The sequence below is a fragment of the Pygoscelis adeliae genome, unplaced genomic scaffold (genome assembly GCF_000699105.1).
Source record: "Pygoscelis adeliae isolate BGI_AS28 unplaced genomic scaffold, ASM69910v1 Scaffold610, whole genome shotgun sequence".
NCBI classification, from domain to species: Eukaryota; Metazoa; Chordata; class Aves; order Sphenisciformes; family Spheniscidae; genus Pygoscelis; species Pygoscelis adeliae.
The window spans coordinates 77,348-94,428 of NW_008824008.1; the positions used below are offsets into that span (position 1 = coordinate 77,348).

At 47.8% G+C, this 17,081-nt stretch overlaps 1 protein-coding gene across 1 annotated transcript in view; it reads right to left on the reverse strand.

The window, feature by feature from the left end:
• Positions 1 to 8,481: 8,481 nt before the first annotated feature.
• SCD5 (stearoyl-CoA desaturase 5) overlaps positions 8,482 to 17,081 on the reverse strand; it is a 12,209-nt gene continuing 3,609 nt past the window's right edge. The window contains exons 3-5 of the mRNA XM_009326025.1: positions 14,466 to 14,671; positions 10,725 to 10,957; positions 8,482 to 10,160 (exon numbers count right to left, since the gene is read on the reverse strand). Coding sequence (XP_009324300.1) covers positions 9,970 to 10,160; positions 10,725 to 10,957; positions 14,466 to 14,671 — 630 coding nt within the window. The 3' untranslated portion in view covers positions 8,482 to 9,969. The remainder of the gene's footprint in view (positions 10,161 to 10,724; positions 10,958 to 14,465; positions 14,672 to 17,081) is intronic.

A 17,081-nucleotide genomic window follows, 5' to 3' on the forward strand; every position in this document is an offset into this window, starting at 1 on the left:
CCCAATCTCCGCCAAAAACAAGCCCCGTGCTCTGCCCCAGCACCGTGCATGGGCCCTCGGGCTGCACACTGTCCCTGGCATAGCCATGAGATAGGCTGTAAATTGGCTGTAAATTGGCTCCTTCCCTGCCCTCCCCAGTCCCAGCAGCACCTACCCAGTGTGTGGCTCAGGGTACGCCTTCTGCTCCAAAGTCCCCAGAAGCACTGAAGAGGGCTCACCACCCAAAACCAGCGGCAACATCTTTGTGGTCCTCCTGGGAAGTGGTGCCCATTTGCTAAGTATTTTGGAAGACCTGAAAGAAGCAGCCACCCAGTAGCAAAAGACCCCAGGAACAGCCTGGGCCAGGCTGTCCTCTTCCACCCCCTTTCCCTTTCCTATTGGATGGTGGGCTTTGCAGTCTCGTAAAGCCTCTCTGTGGTTGGAATTTTGAGATGAAATATTCCCAGCAAAACAGCTCGGTGATAACCATTTGGGAATGTTTCCTGGGGTGGAGGGATCCCTTCGCTGTCTGACCTTCATGGGATTAAGTCAATGTGAACGCTACCATTTTTTTCTCCTCTCCCTCCCTTCTCTCTCTGCCAGGATGCGGTATGACTGATGTTATTTATTGACTGTCTTGTTTCTTCTCCTAAAACCCAAATAAGGTGGCACTTATTCAAAGTTTTGTCCTGGTGCTACCACTTATGAACCAACACAAGACAGCCACCCGCCTAAATCCACGCCAGCCCCCAGAAGTGAGCTTAGTTATACATCAGCAGTTTATCAGTATTTTATACACTTTCTAGTGGCCAAGCAACACTCCTTCACCCTGCAGCTTTGGCCCCCATGGCATGCCCTGAAGAGATTTAATCTCTTTGATCGCTGGGGGTTATGAACCCCTCAAAGCACAGGTCCTCAGAGCAAGTGCAGCACCAGCAGGTCCCCTGAGTCCTTACCAAAATGGCCACATCTCTGCAGCGGCAGTGCCAAGGGAGAAAACAGCCGCTCTCACAGAAAGGCAACCATTGTGTACGCTTCTTGGTGTTTTAAAGGCTGAGGGAGCTATTTTGAGAGCTGAAATAACATTCTTCCTGCTCTGGTATTTCCAATCTTGTGTTATCCTGGACTAATAAATGGCTCCTCACAGCATTTGCTTTTTTGTAACCCCACAAAATCCAGAGATCTTGGCCAGGTTTTCCCTCTGCGTGTACCTGACGCTGCCCCATGGCACTGCCACACTAAAGAGCTGCAGGCCATGACAAGTGACTGCAGGGCACAGCTTTCCTGGGGCAAGGAGGTGCTATTGCCCCCATGTCACCAAGACAGGTCCCAAAATCAGGTGCCTGGAAAAAAGTATGCTTGAAGTATCAGCATTAATCACATCCCTGACTGCAAGGCTTCCTGCAATAGCAAAAGTAAAGCAAGCTCACTTTAAAAGTGACAGAGGGGAGGTCTTTGAATTCAGTAACCTCTGGCTTTCAGCAACTGAGGCTGAAGAAATCCTTCTGTCAAACAGGCAAAAAGTGACAGCACTCAGCCCCAGCGATTTTGGCCAGAAAGGAAAATGCATCAATTGATCAGAAACTGCCTTAGTCACTTCACCTCTGCTGTCAGCCAAAGCTGGAAGGAAAACAATGCAGCATATGGGATTTTAAAGCAATTTCATTTTTGGTAAACTCTGAGCATCTGAGACATTTTGTTCACAGCTCTTTTTTGAGCAGATGGTGTCCCTTCGAGTGCTGGAAAATGCACGATGCTGACAGGCCCACCAAAGACCTCTCACAAATTAAAAAATCACGGCTTAAAAAAAGGGCACAGCCTGGGGACAGCAAGCGTGTGCTGGAGTCCACCCAGTGCAGGACACAACAGAGATGCAGAGAGGCACCAGCCATCAAGGGGTGGCGTTATGTGGGCCCACAGAGATATTTCCTACAATCCCTTCTTCACGGGACACTAGTCCTACAGGAGGAGCAGCTCTTCTCCTGTGAACCTCGTCCTGCAGCATCCCCCCAACAAGGGGTGTTTAGGTGCAAAGGGAGGTAGGGCACGTGGTTGTGTTGCTTTTGAACTGCATCCCACAATAACGCATCCCTCGCCATAACGCCACATGTCCCAAAGCCTGCTTCAAGCTGACCTTGACCTGTGGAAAGAGTCTTTCCTCCCTCGTCTCCACCAACACTACCTCGACAAAGACGAGTAGCCACAAGTACGTTCCCCCATCTCATCTGGGGTTACGCCTAGCTTTCCCAGGGGTGGGTGTGCTGGAGGCTGACACTGATATCCCTTCCTGCTCAGCCCATGTCTTCAAAGACAATTGCAATGACGTTGGTGCACAGATGTGACAACACTCCTGGGATGCTGTGAACAGCACATGACTTCTCCTGCCCCAGTCCTCACTGGGTTTTCCTGCTAGGCTACTGAGACCCACTGAGGATCTGCCTGGCAATTTGCCTGGCCCAGAAAGGGGACCTGCTCCAACGCAAGCAAATGTTCAAAATTATGGCTTTGCTTTGCTGTCTGTTAATTAATATTTCCTCCCCCTGATGCCTTACAGCACGTGCATGTTCCCTGTCCAAATTTCACCACATCAGTGCTCTTCACGGGGACAAAACTGTGTGCCATCTCCTCATCCGCTTTCTTCCAGCAACAGAGAAGTGAGAAGACTGAGCCCTCGTGTCCGGACATCAAGCAGCAGGATCAGGCCTCGGAGGTATTTTATTTTTCATGTAAAAGAGAGGACGACCGCAGAGCTAACCCCTGCCCTTGCAGACCTCACTCGCAGCTCAGGAAGAAACAAAGGAACCTCATTCCCCTCTAATTGCAGTCCTCCCCAGGGTGATATTACCACTGGAGACTGGCTACGGTTTTACTGGGCTGTTTTTTGGGGGAAAAAAGGTACACAGAGGCGAGGAAAATGAAAAAGGGAATTGCTTTGAGTTTGCTTTCATTCCTGGGAAATATATGTCTTCTGAAAATAGATTTACCACCTGGTTTTCCTGTCCTGCTCCTTTCTGCTCCAAAGCCAGAGTGAGGCCTGGCAAGAAATGTCGCCCACCCAGAAACGGGAGCAGTGGGGGAAAGGGACCAGGGATCGCTCAGCAGCAGCCATCACAGCTGCTGCATACCCCGATGCATGGGCTAAATACAGTGCCTAAATACAGTGCCTAAGCAACTGTTTCTCAGTTTAGGTGTTAACCCTCATTTCATTAGCCAGATCATCTCTCATCAAAGCCATCTGTTCCTTTATACAGCTTTTTAAATATTGTGATAGACTTCACTTCTCCAAATGCCCCGCTGCTAAACAGATGCCATCTGAGCATGCGTACCCTTGGCATGGCATTAACAGGTGTGCTCAGGATTTGCTGGAGAGGCAGTCGCCTGCAAAGTGCTCTCTCTCACTCTAAGAAATATCCCTAGATCCCAGCCCTCCGTGATGAAGCGCTCCCTCTTCCCAACTCGCCCACATGATCCCAACTGAGAAAAATTCACCTGGATTTGGGACTGGAGCAGCAAATTGAAGTGATCCGCCCCATCTCGCTGCAAGAAAGTGATACCATTTAAATGGTAGGAAGGGAAATGGAGAAAATAGATACAAAATTTCAAAATTTTTTCCATAAAAAGAGAAGTCAAAAAAATTACCGCTGTGATGGCAAATACATGGGTTAAACAGGACTTGCCTGTGAGACGGTCAGGGTCTGAACTCTGGGGAGGAAACCTTGAAGTGCTGGTGTGTGCAGATGAGAGCTGCAGGCTGGTGTGCCCCGGCCCCAATGGGCACGTGTTCTGGCCTGGCACAATCCTATATGAAGTGGAGAAACACTGTAAAAAAGACAATATTTTTTTTTTAAGAATAATGAGATTTAGTAAAATAATTATTTCCTATTATTATGCTATAAATGCTAATGGAATTATGTCAGCCAGGAAAATTAGTACCCCCAGTTAATATGTAGGTTAGGCATTACCGTGCAGAGATGGTAAGGCACTGTTTCACTTACAGTTTTTATCTGTGCCACTCACTGGAGCTTTTCTCCTGGGCATCTTCCAAGGCTCACAAAAAGGGATTTTTTTTTTTTTTTTTTTTTGGTCCTGCTTGCAGGCTTTGCTGCTCATCTGCTTCTCTTGGGCAGTGGATTTATCTTTACAGATGCAGCTGGTGTGGGGCAGCGGCTGGACAGGCCTGCTGGGGTCAGCTGGCTGCTGATTTGCAAAACCAGGGTGGGAATTCTGCTATCATTTTCTCAGAAAAAGCCTAAATTAGGGTTTAACTCTCCAGGAAGTGGGACAGCAGGAGATGCACTCAGTAAACACAATGCACCCCATATGCGAGGGGTGATTTAAACAGCAAAAGCCTCCAAACGATCCGGTGGGCAGCTCTGCCCATGCAGGAACACCCCTGGCTCCTCCACAAACTCGGCGCTTTGCTAGGTTTCAGGGGTTTTGGTTTTTTTCCCCTATTCACCCCTGTCTAGTGGGGCTGGCATTGCTGGGTGTGCGCCCCTGAATGCCAAAGGTTTCAGCTCCTGGGCTGGGCACCACTCAGCCAGAGCCATTGCTGGGAGCTGGGGCACGTGGGCATGTGTTACCAAATATCTCCTTTCCCACTGGGCTCTGCTTTTGGTTTTTCTTTTCATTCTTCTTTTAAAAGAAGATCTTAAAGGAAATTGTACCTTGATTCCCAGAAGTGCCCCAGAAGCTGGTGAAAAGGAGCCCTGTAACTCCCTATGCGATCCTTTCTACATAAGGGTACAGCTACAAAACAGTCCAGGAGCAAAAATACTGAGGTAATACAAGTCCAGTCCAGCCATGCCTTTGGGGCCACAGCCTGGGAACTGATACATGATCAACTGTTAAAAATCCCTCCAAACTGAGAGCCCTCCCAGCTGCAAATACCCCAAACATCGGCTGACCAGAGCCCATAGGTCTGTCACCACGTTTCCAGCCTGGCATGGACTCCCAGGCTCATGTGGACACAGGAGACCTTTCAGAAGACCTTTTTTTTCCTGGGAGCCTCCCACACCAACAGCTCAACGAGATACCTGAAGTCAGGCTGCATTTCCCACCTGCTTATTTCCAGAAAGCCGTGTTCTGGCTGCTGCTTTCTGGGCCTGAAAAATTATCAATGCCAGCCAGAGGACAGCAGTCGCCTTGCACTTGCAAGCTGCGGAGGGAGATAGGGATGCAGACATCATCTGGGGTTACAAGGAAACAACAGAGCCACTGGATGAAGTGGGCAGAAATCCATGCCCGACGCCCCAAGCAGCCTCCTCTGCATCCCTGCACACCTCCCCAGCAACCCCCTACTTTCACCAGGTATTTTTAAACTGGCTCAGGGATAAGGCGACCAGCCCAGGGCTGACCATGCACCCTTTTCCCCACCCCAGGCCCCCATGCTAAAGCTCTGCATCCAAGTGCCAAAGGGCCAAGTGAAGTTTTGGTGCTGCTGCACAGGACTCTGGTGCAGCACCTGGCCGGACGGCACAGAGCAGGACTGCCACCAGCTTTCCTGAGCACAGCAGTGGGGCTGCTAGGCAGGAGATGGCACAGGAGATGTCTGCTCCACCTGGCTGCTTTTCAGGGACTGAGAACCCTGCCACATTTCTTCAGTGCTAGCACTCACCCTCTCACCACAGTCCCTTTCTCAAGGCCTAACTCCAGTGCCAGCAGGTTTTGCTCGTGCTTGCCTCCAGCTATGGGAGATTACCCAAATGTAGCCCAGCCCATGTGCCCGACCACAGCAGAGATGGGGTTAGATGGAGCCTGGAAGCTACTCTAGTCAGCTTTCACAACTTTGGCCTCATGCCACACCCTGGCGGTCGTGTTTGTACATGCCTGCCTCCCAGGGCAGGCGTAGCATTTCCTCAAGCCACCCCACGACACAAAGCAGGTGACCTGCTCGGGGGTTTCTGCTGTGGAAGAGGCATACGACTCCTGAGCCAACACTGTATTTCCTAAGGGCCCCACCAGTTCTGGGAAAAAAGGTAAAAAAAAGCCAGTCCCTGCTGTGTGCCAAAGCTGAGGGCCTGGTGTCGTGGTTTAACCTCAGTCAGCAACTGAGCACCACACAGCCGCTCGCTCACTCCCCCCCCACAGTGGGATGGGGGAGAGAATTGGAAGAGCACAAGTGAGAAAAACTCATGGGTTGAGATAAAAACAGTTTAATAATTGAAATAAAATGATAATAATAATAAGATAATAATAATAATACACAAAGCAAGTGATGCACAGTGCAATTGCTCACCACCCGCCGACCGATGCCCAGCCAGTCCCCGAGCAGCGGCCCCCCCGGCCAGCTTTCCCCCAGTTTATGTACTGAGCATGACGTCACATGGTATGGAATGTCCCTTTGGCCAGTTTGGCTGTGCCCCCTCCCAGCTTCTTGTGCACCTCCAGCCTTCTCAGTTGGTAGAGCATGGGAAACTGAAAAGTCCTTGACTAGTGTAAGCACTACCTGGCAACAACTAAAACATCGGTGTGTTATCAACATTATTCTCATCCTAAATCCAAAACACAGCACTGTACCAGCTACTAGGAAGGAAATTAACTCTATCCCTGCCAAAACCAGGACACCTGGAAACACTCAGCGCAACACTGCACAGGACAGCGTACAAATACCTCTTGTTCTCAGTCCTTCGTGGTGTTATTCCAGAGGGTTCAATGTGCCAAGAACAGAGTTAGAGACAACAGAAGATCAGGCACGGTCAGAACATCAGGTCTTCGAAAAGTTTGACAGTCACTGTACCCTTGGTTTAGCCCAGCCTATAGCCAGCCACCCATCGACCAGCAGTCCCTCAACGCTTTCGTGCTGCTTAGAAAGCGTTAGCGGGGTCCTTGACTACCAGATCAGCAGGAGAGGTGCCAAAGTCCACAGAAACGGGTGCAGCTCATGCCTCAGTACCCACCTTACTGAGGCTCCACGACTTCCCCATGTCACTGCACACAGCTGCGGGTGGATTCAGCAGCTGCCTCGGGAGGTGGCTGGGGCCCTTCCTGCCTCCCAGAGACACTACATCTTCTTGAGGAAGGGGAGACCACACTAGAGAATATGGCCAAAATGATTTCCAAAGCAAAACAAAAATCAAAACAAACAAGCAAAAAATTAAAAACCAACACACAAAAAAATCAATACAAATAAGCAAAAAAGGAAATGCATGGAAGTATTCCTTGTTTTACCAAAATTCAAGGCATTCCCTTCAAAAACCTAGTTTTCCTGCAAAGGCTAACTGACATTTTTTGATCAACTCTACCACATGAAGAAGTTCATCTATAGAAACAGGAATTCAGGTAGTACAAGCTCAGAGATAAGACATTTGATGGAGGAGCTTTTCCTTTTCTGAATGATGTTTCTTTACTTATTTTCAGTTTTTCAAAAGCATGGGTAACTTGCCAATGGTTTCAAAACCTCAGATCCCTGAATCCCACTGGAAGTGCTGTGGCTGCTGAAGTCTTACACCCACGGGGGCAGGAGGGAGGGAAATAAAATTACCTTCTTGTAATTTTAGGTAGTCAGAGAGATTCAGAACAGCATGTACCTCTTTGCAGGGCCAGTTTTTCTTACACCATGTGCTTGAAAGGAATCAGCTTAAGGAAGTCCAAGTAATAGCAGTACAAAAGAAAGAAAAAAAAAAAAGGATCGAAGGTATGATAAAGATCAACAGGAAGATGTTCTCCAAGTGTCTGTAAAGTGCATTCACTGCAGTTCTCCAGCCAGAAAATTGCACAAACAAAATGATGGGAGCACCAGTAAGATTAGCCATTCACTCATCTTCCCAGCTTTGCTCCTACACTCAAACATAAAGTCCCATTTGCCTGCATCATTTTGAAGGCGGGTTCCCAACGATTTTTGCCGCTCTCCAACTGCCCATCAACCGTGTGAAGAAGGAAGCAACAGCACTATCTTTCTAACCAGCAGGTTGGAAACCTCCCAGCTCTGGGAGCCCGTTTCTATCCCCTCCTGCAGGCACTGTAGGGGGTGGTGGGGAGACATCTCCTACTCCTGTGCGTGTAATTCCTGTGCCTGTCAACTAGCCCTGACTCCAGATGAATGGCATCAAGACACGATTTCTGGCACACCCGGATCTTCAGGCACATCTCAGCAGAAACAAGGAGAACTTCCAGAAAAATCTAAACAAAATACTTAATGTTTTTGGTCAAAGCATTGTCCTGCAGTCACACTGGGCTGACATTTTGCTATTAAAATGGGATTTTCACATGCAAGAACTTGCCACGGTCTCCTTTCAAGCTTATGTCAGCTTCAATTTTCTTTTTCCCCTCTATCAGCTTGGCCACTAAGCCCGAAGTAATCAAATCTCTTGGTGACCTTCCATTTGACAACACTCCTCTTCCATTGACAAGGAAACCAGAAATGCTGAGGGGGTAGGTATTTTGGAAACACTGCACCAAGTGAATAGCTGGAAACACCAAGCAAAACACTGCTGTGATTCTGATGTGTGATGCACAAAGCCCTTTGCTTTGGGAGTTTCAAAATAAAACACAGCGGCCTGTCTAACTCATAACTGTTTATTGTAAATCTCTCAAGAGTTTACACATCATTTATGGCAAAGTAACACTGTTAAAACACCTGCTGGATGAAATACAGAATAAAGACAACTCTTTAATATTATATGGCATCATTTAAAAAACAAGAAACAGAACAAAAAAGAAACCATTTTAATTTTTTTTTTCCAGTTCTACATCTTTCCTGAAAATATCTGGGCCTGAGTCTCAGTTATCTCGAGATCCCTGCCTTGCCCAGGGCATGGGGCTGTGCAGCTGGGAAACAGGCACTCCCTCTCTGAGGGGCAAGGCGGTGACCTTCTTTATAAATGAAAATCATGCCCTCTATCTTCAAAAGTGCTCCAGTGCTGACAGTACAAAGCCTCTCTCCTGCACTGGCTAACATCTAACACAAAGGGCTATATGTCCCATTAATTCCACATGCCTTTTTTTTTTTTTAATCTTTTTTTTTTTAACAAGGCAACTGTTAAAATTCAGAAGCTACATAACTGTGTTTATATTTTGCTCAGAAACCAATGGATGTTGCATGCAGCTGAAATATTAGTAAAGACTTTGACTTAGATTAAGGTCAGTTTTCTAAGACCTGCTAGTCAAAGGCAGAAAAAGAAATTAAGAGGCCTCTTGTGCAAAAGGAGCTAAAATATGCATGCATCAATGGCCATGACTGATGAGAATATAACTTAGGTCTCCAAACACTGAAACCGAAGCTTTATTTGGCTTAAGACGTGGTTGAGCTCTATACCTTTACAAATTACAATGTATATGCGACAACAAAGGAATCATCTCAACACAGCATCAGTTGGTATTTTGGCCTGTATAGAGACTAATTTTCAACACAAAAGCCTGCTCAGCAATAAGTGTTTTTCATATTTAGCAAAGACAGCAGTGCACTGGGCTGGCTAACAGGGCTAACAAAAAGAAGAAAGCAGGTTTTCAAACTAACGTCTAACTGAATTTAGGCCAATTTTTCCCCTTGGACATCCTGTTTTCCATTGGTGCTGTTACTGTCCTTTCCATTAGTCTGTAGCTGAAACAGCACATTGCTGCCCCATCCCCTCTGAGAGATGCATCTCAACAGTATATCTGATTAATAGTAGAAAAAAAAATCTCCCCTAACTGCACTTGGAAAGGATAGTTAGTTCCTCCAACCTGCCAACATTTACCATGACAAGCAAATTACAATGTATTTCAGACATGAACTACAGTGACTAAATCAAATCTCTCTCCTGTTTAACTGTAATATTAAATAATATATAACATTTTTACACTTAGTAGTCTGAAGTTTGGACATAAGACAACTAATAAGGAAAAAAAGCTGGGCACGAATCTGTTCCTGGGGAATTAATTCAGCCCAACTGATCTGAAAAAACTAATTTTACCCAGAGGAAAGTAAATCCACCACAGTCACGGGGGTGCGTGCATGCCCACCCACCCACCCACGCGTACAACAATGCTGGCAGAGCAAAGCATTACTTTTCAAGCACTGCCATCTCCAGTCCTTTCCTTACGAGCCTGGATCATCTCCTTCGGAGCCTGCTTGCGATCAGTGACCAACCCCAACCAAAACATGAAGTCAATGAACCAGGTGGTAGGGTTGAACTTCAGGCCCAGCTCACTGGCTGAGTAGTCGAATGGGAAGGTGTGGTGGTAGTTGTGGAAACCCTCACCTGAAAAACAGAGAGGGAATTTAAAGACCACATGGCCAGCACGTTTATGAACTTAGGAACACGTTTGGGTGGGACATCCCAACGCCTGTTTCCCAAGTCCTGAATCCAGTGCAGGTTATGCTCCACCCCTGGCTACGGGAGCCCTCTGGGGCAGACCCGCAATGAACTCCATTTCAGTGCTTTGGGCTTTTCTCCACAGTAGGAAGGGGCATGTCCCACCCCTTATGCTCAGGGAAGAAAACTGTAAGTGCTTCAAGAGGGGAGGCACACAACCAAGTAAGAAGCAGAGTCACTTACTTCTGCTGCACTGTCCCCAGCCAACTGCTGAGAAGAGAGGATTGCTACTGCGAACACGTCTCTGCCCAGAGACTACATGGCATTATTGCAATGTGGGTACCATCAGTAGAACAAGGGAGCCTTCCTCTAGGATGCACAAGCTCCAGCCTCCTCCAAGCCCTGGCTCTAAGTGGTGTCCAGTTGCAGGTGCCCAAAGCCCCGACCAGGGTCAAACAGGATGGGATGTCACTGAGTTTGCAAAGCTCTACCCAGGGCTAAAGCACTTACCAATGGCTCCCAGAGTGACAAAGGTGTTCTGCCTGGGGTTGATGTACTTGTCATAAGGGCGGTTGCCATACATGTGAGCGGCGCTGTTGACCAGCCAGGTGACATTGAGGGAGATGGTGTACCGGAGGATAGAGGCAAGGAAGTAGGCGTTCCACAGACTCTCACCCCAGAGGTACCACGGCACAAAGGTAGGGATCACAAAGCACATCAGCACAACCGAACTCTTGTAATACCTGTGGGGAAAGAAAAGGACACCATTACCGTGGTGGGAATGACAGCTGGGGTGAAGTGGGGTTGGATCTCTAGAGACACAGCTCTGTCAGAAACCCCTGGCGTAACCTGGGCTGGTCCCATAACTAGGGTAGCAGGGAACATTTCAGACATCCACAATCACGACACAATTTTTCCAAGTGCAATTCAAAGTGTCAAGACAACCTGAAACCCCAAAGCAGCAGGTAACACTGGAGCTGAACAGCTGAGATCCAGTCCCAAAGCAAACCTCCCAAGTTGAGCACCTTTAAACCTGGGAAAGCGCAGAGTTGGCTGCACACCCTGTGCCTAGGGTCCAGCTCTGGGACTGGAAAAGCCCAGGGCTTGGCATGGCATTGGCGGAGCTGTGTCAGAAACATGTTCACTGCCAGGAGCCGACAAAGACTTCCCCCGTGCTCAGATCAGAAGAGAACCTGCAGCACAGGGCAGGAGCTGCTCCTTTCTATACCACTGCTTCTGCGTGAGCTCCAACAGTGGTAGCAGACCCAAAGCAGCTGCTGAGAGACCACAGGGACCCCGCCAAGGGTGAGGAGAAAGATGCATCTTGGCCTGGGGGCCAGGATTACTGCTGCTCTCCAAGCCCACTGACTGGCACAAGCCCTGCCACTCCTCTATGTATTGAACAAAATCAGTGTGCAGTGCAAAACAGGGAGGGAGGAAGCCAAACAGTCTGAGAACAAACAGGAAAGCTTTATAGTACAGCTAAAGCCACATGCCCAGGCAAGGCAGGGAAGAGAGAGCATAGGATGCAGCGAGCACAGAGGTGAAGAGCAGAGACCATAGCAGGAGAAACAAAGAAAAATCATGCTGGGGGAATTAATCCAAGGCAAGTGGAGAAAGGGAGCAGCTAAGCAAGAAGTAAGGAGGCAAAGCCAAAAGCGAGATAGGAAATAAATTACTCTAAATGGAGAACGGGCTAACGGTGCTCAGAAGTGGACAGCAGCAAGACAGTGCAGCTTGGGATCCACCTACAGTGTGTCCCAGCTCAAGAGGAAACAAGGCCCCTGTCTGCCCCGTTGAGCCCTTCTACCTCCCTGGAGCCCAGATTTACTACAGCCCATAGTGATCTCAGCATATCACCATCAAAGCAAGCTGCCACATGAAACTGGAGCAGTAGGCTGAGGTGACAGGATTTTGAAGGGTGCAGAAAGAAAAGAAACGCAAAGTAAGACCCGTCTTATTTGTGCCCAAACCTGTCGGTTTAAAATAAACCCCTGCTTTTGTTGAGTTTTCCGGAAGGGATGAGGAAGAACAGAGTTTGGATTTATTAAACAGTTATTAAAACTTTCCATTTGCTTGAAGTTTTTCAGATAGGAAAACCTGTCAATTTGGTTTGACAAAAACAAACAATTTTCAATTAAAACCCACAGAGGATTGGAAAAATGTTAATATTAGCAGTATTTTTGGAAGGAAGAAAGTTTCCATGAACACTGTTCTCATCTATAACACACCAGCTAGTTTTGATCATCTTGTGTATGAAATAAATTAACCTCTTGCCCTGCAAGTTCTTTGATATTTTTTGTTGTTGTGTGCCTCACATGCTGTGCTCCAGACGGAGATCTGCAGCTCTTCAGCAACACCAACCATGGTGAAAAGAGAGCATCTCCTCAGCTCCCACACAGAACTCTATCTTCACTTACCTGAGCCAAGGCTCTCCAAAGGAAACAGCCCCCATTCTTCGCTCCACCAAAGATAACAGATAATTTCCCACTCACCTGACTGACTTCTGAACCAGGCTGTGGATAAGGTTTGCAAACCTCATCAATTCAAGGCCAGGATTTAAGTAGAGTTGGAGGAGAAAATATTTTCCAGCCCAGAAAACTCCTTCAAAGTTCAAAGCCTCTCCCATTCCAGGAAAATAAAATAAAATATTAAAAAAAGCTATCAGGCACCAATTAAAAACCATTCTGTGAGATGCAAGAAGCCCAGACTGAAGTCTTTGATGATGACATGAGATTTCACATCCAAATGAGCAACCGACTACGTTTTCTCTGTCTCCCTTTGACTGAAACATCCACCCTGGAATGAGAAGCCTCCTTACCTGGAGTTCAGGGGAACCAATGCCTTAATACATGCTTGGGGAACAGTGCTGCTTTTACCACATGAAATCTTTGGCATGAAGACACTTCACCTGTGAGCCTCTCTTTCACATCACATGCAGGATTATTGCTCTGTTATTCACAGAGGGCAAATTTTGCTATCAGTCATGCCTGGAGCAGTACTGTGATTTCAGCTGAAGTGATGTGGTTTTAAACTGATTGAGTGGTACCTCATCCACAGCTCACCAGCACCACTAAATTCAGCAAAGCTAACAATCTGGCCTTAAAATGAAACGTGATAAAGAAGTGTTTATTATGATTCTTACTGATCTGATCTGCCAGGTTTTCCATGCTGTCAAAAAACCCCCAACCTTACAGAAAGGAGAAACTTGAATTTTTCTTCCCAGGTAAGGTAAGGTAAACTCCAAAGTCCTAAATTCAAATCCAGAGCAGAGACATTTGCTAAGACATAACTTCCCTGCAGAAAACATACTTCTTCACTACACATCTGCAGCATAACCAAAGCAGTAGAGCCTGCTTCTCATGGGATGCTGTTGTCTTGGAAAAGGTAGTAACACTACCAAGAGGAGCTGCAGCAAATTGCAAGGGAGCCTTTGCAAACAGGCACTGCCAACAGAGGAACCAGTAACAGCAACAATACATGGAGGGCAGTGAATTCCTCACTCCTGGAGTTGTTCCGATGCAGGGGTAATTCTGCTAGTACACGGATTCCTCTAATGCAAAAAGGAAACTGATTTCTGGACTCAACTGACTGCTCCCCTCACCCATAAAACGCTCAGAAATGAGCTTATGTGGTTTGCCAAGTACCTGGACCAAATGCTTGCAGGCAGAAACAGTCTTCTTGTGCCTAAAATATAGGTACTCACATAGAGGACAAAGCATGTTGCTCAATTCCCACCTCTCGCAGAGTGTGTAGCAAACTGAACTAGGTCTGTGCTAATTCTCAAGGGAGATAATCAATCCCGTGAAGAGTGACAGTCTTGAGAGAGGAAGCGCTTGGTCTGCACTGGCCCACAGGTGCCAAAGATGAGTTTGCAGAGTGAAATGTGCACTTCTGCGTTAATGCAGTTAGTGATTACAGCATTTGCTCCAATGATAAAAGGAGAAGGCCGAGATCCCAGCAACTTCTGCTGTGGCTGTTTTCACAGCCAGCCGTGGCTTTTTGGAAAAGCAGAGGGACAAGGACAGGGCTCACTGCTTGTGCAGCAGAGCCTGCAAGGACAGTCAGCAAGCGTCAGCCATGTGGCAACAGTGGAGGCCAGAGGGATGGCAGTCCTAATGCCTCCAATCAAGGTGGCAGGGATATCTTGGGGGAGAAAAGGGAAAGGTAAAAATATGGAATGAGCCACAAGTAGACAATCAGGTGGAGTGACCTCTCCACCCTTGCATGAGGCCCAGCACTCCCACTTACTTTCTTTGGAACCTGACGACGGGGTCGTCCAACAGGTCAGTGAAATCCAGTTTCCTCCCCTTCTCTATGACGTCCCGGTGCTTGCGCACGAACAGCCAGCCGATGTGGGAGAAGAAGAAGCCACGGCGGGCATTATGTGGGTCTGCATCCGTCTCTGAGTACTTGTGGTGCACACGGTGGTCTCGGCTCCACTCGTAGATGTCGTTCTGCACAAAAAGCATGGCGGGGTGAGAGAGGCCAGGCACTGCTCCAGCAGTACCACCTCCAGCTCATTCTCCACACAGTAACAGCAACAAGCCGCTCTCTGATACTCCTCAAAAAAGATTATCAGCTAAAGACATCCTGAGAGACCCCAGCTTTGCAGACATCCAGCCCATCACATTGCTCCTGTCTGTGCCCACACAGAACAGGACATGCTCTGGGAACTGGTGACACAGATTGGTCCCAGGGCTGGAGATGGCTGGAAGCCAACAGTCTTTTGGGAGTTACCATCATCAGTCTGCCCTGGTCCTGTGTCCTCCCTGGGTGTTTGCTGTCTGAGTTACCATCAATCAGTCTGCCCTGGTCCTGTGTCCTTGGGTGTTCACTGTCCGAGGATGGACACTGGGCTGGAGGCACCAGGTACATACATGTTTACATTGTTATTTTATGACCCTGCCATGGGGGAGCTTGCATATTTATTTTCAGGGCACTACCGTGCAGAGGCACTCAGCTCTGGCATCCTTTTTCTAAGCTGGTTGTGGCTGGTTACCACTGACGCCCTCCAGGCACAAACGCAGTACTGAAAATAGGACAGAGCTTGTGGAACACTACACATGCCTTTTCCTGACCTGAACAGGAGCTGAACTTGCTCAGCCTGTTGGAGGGATGCTTCTTCCACAGTAAAACCGCACCTCCATTTAAATTACTGCTCTGTCTGCAGGGATGTGTACAGGAGCACAGCCTTCCAGTACTTAAAGGGGGCCTGCAGGAAAGATGAGGAGGGGCTCTTTATCAGGGAGTGTAGTGATAGGATGAGGGGTAGTGGTTTTAAACTGAAAGAGGGTAGATGTAGATTAGGTATTAGGAAGAAATTCCTTACTGTGAGGGTGGTGAGGCACTGGAACAGGTTGCCTGGAGAAGTTGTCGATGCCCCTTCCCCGGAAGTGTTCAAGGCCAGGTTGGATGGGGCTTTGAGCAACCTGATCTAGCGGAAGGTGTCCCTGCCCATAGCATGGGGGTTAGAACTAGATTATGTTTAAGGTCCCTTCCAACCCAAACCATTCTATGATTCTGTGATTAAGATATCAAAGGAGATGTGCCTATTTTATGGGAAATCAAGTCTTGCATTTCCAGCCAGGCTGGAATAAAAGTCTCAGACCCATATCATCAGCTCAGCATTGGATCCAGATCAGATACAAAACAAGTTCAGTCCTGTCTCTGCTCAAGCTGTCAGCAGATATGGGTCACTGAAATACGTTATAGCTGTAAACGGGATTATGTGGACTGCAGGGAGGAAAGGATGGAACGCCAATTTCAGACTTGGATCTGTAAAGTGAGATTTTGAATTTACTCAGCCGAAGCAATTTCAGCCTCCCAGTTTGCTCTGCAGGATGCACTGGCTATTGGACTAAACTGGTGGTTTTTGCAGTGGTGTCGAGCTATTAGTGCAGGGCATTGTAAGCATGTACAACATTTGCAAAACTCAGGCCACACACTAATCTATGAATTGAATTGCCCAACACCAGCACCAGAACATGGAAATGTTAGTTAATGCCCAGATCCACAACAGTGTGAACTTTAATCAGAGAATGCTTAGCTGAGTGTGCTTTCCTCTGCTATTTCCATCTTTGCACAGCCAGGGAGGTACCCAAGCAATAATACCCAAAGGAAGGGTGGGCTTGGGTTACTTTTAGGAACAGCAGTAGCACCAACAACCACCAACCGCAGCAGCTTTGCTCCCAGCAGAACTGAGCATTTGTGGTGTCTGTGAAGTAACCGCAGTGCAGCAGCCATCATGGTGCTGAATATACAGTGGGACACAGTAAGCCCAGGCTAATGACAACTGTATATATCTATATTTTGTGAGACAAAAGCCCTATGCTGAAAGCACTGCAGAAGTCATTGCTCTTTCTCTCAGCTGCCAACGTCTGAGAGAAAGCGCTGAGGCCACCCGTGCTGGTGAGGGGACTCCAGGAACAACTGCAAAGAGCAGCTAAAGAATCCAGCTCAAATGCCTCTGTGTCCAATTTCAGCCTTGCAAAGATGCTCTCTGTCTGCAGGGGCCCACAAGGGACAAGTGAAGAACAAAAGCCCCAGAAAGATCTCAGCTCCATTGCACTCAGTTGTCCTCAGCCGTGTACTGTTGTCACACCGTGGCCGCAGTGATGCTGGGAGTGGGCTGGGGATGAGGGGAACATTTTTCTGCAGCACTGACTCATCTAAGCCATTGAGAGGAGGCAGTAAAGATCAGCCCCTTATCAGCACTCCAGTATGTCGCACCTTAACTATCCCATTGCACAAGAGAACAAAGTAAACTGAATGAAGCAAAGGAAATCACCAAACTCCTCAGTGAGAACAAGGGGAGATCTTTACCTTGCTGCCGTCTTATTTTTTTCCTGCAGAGAAATCAAAGGG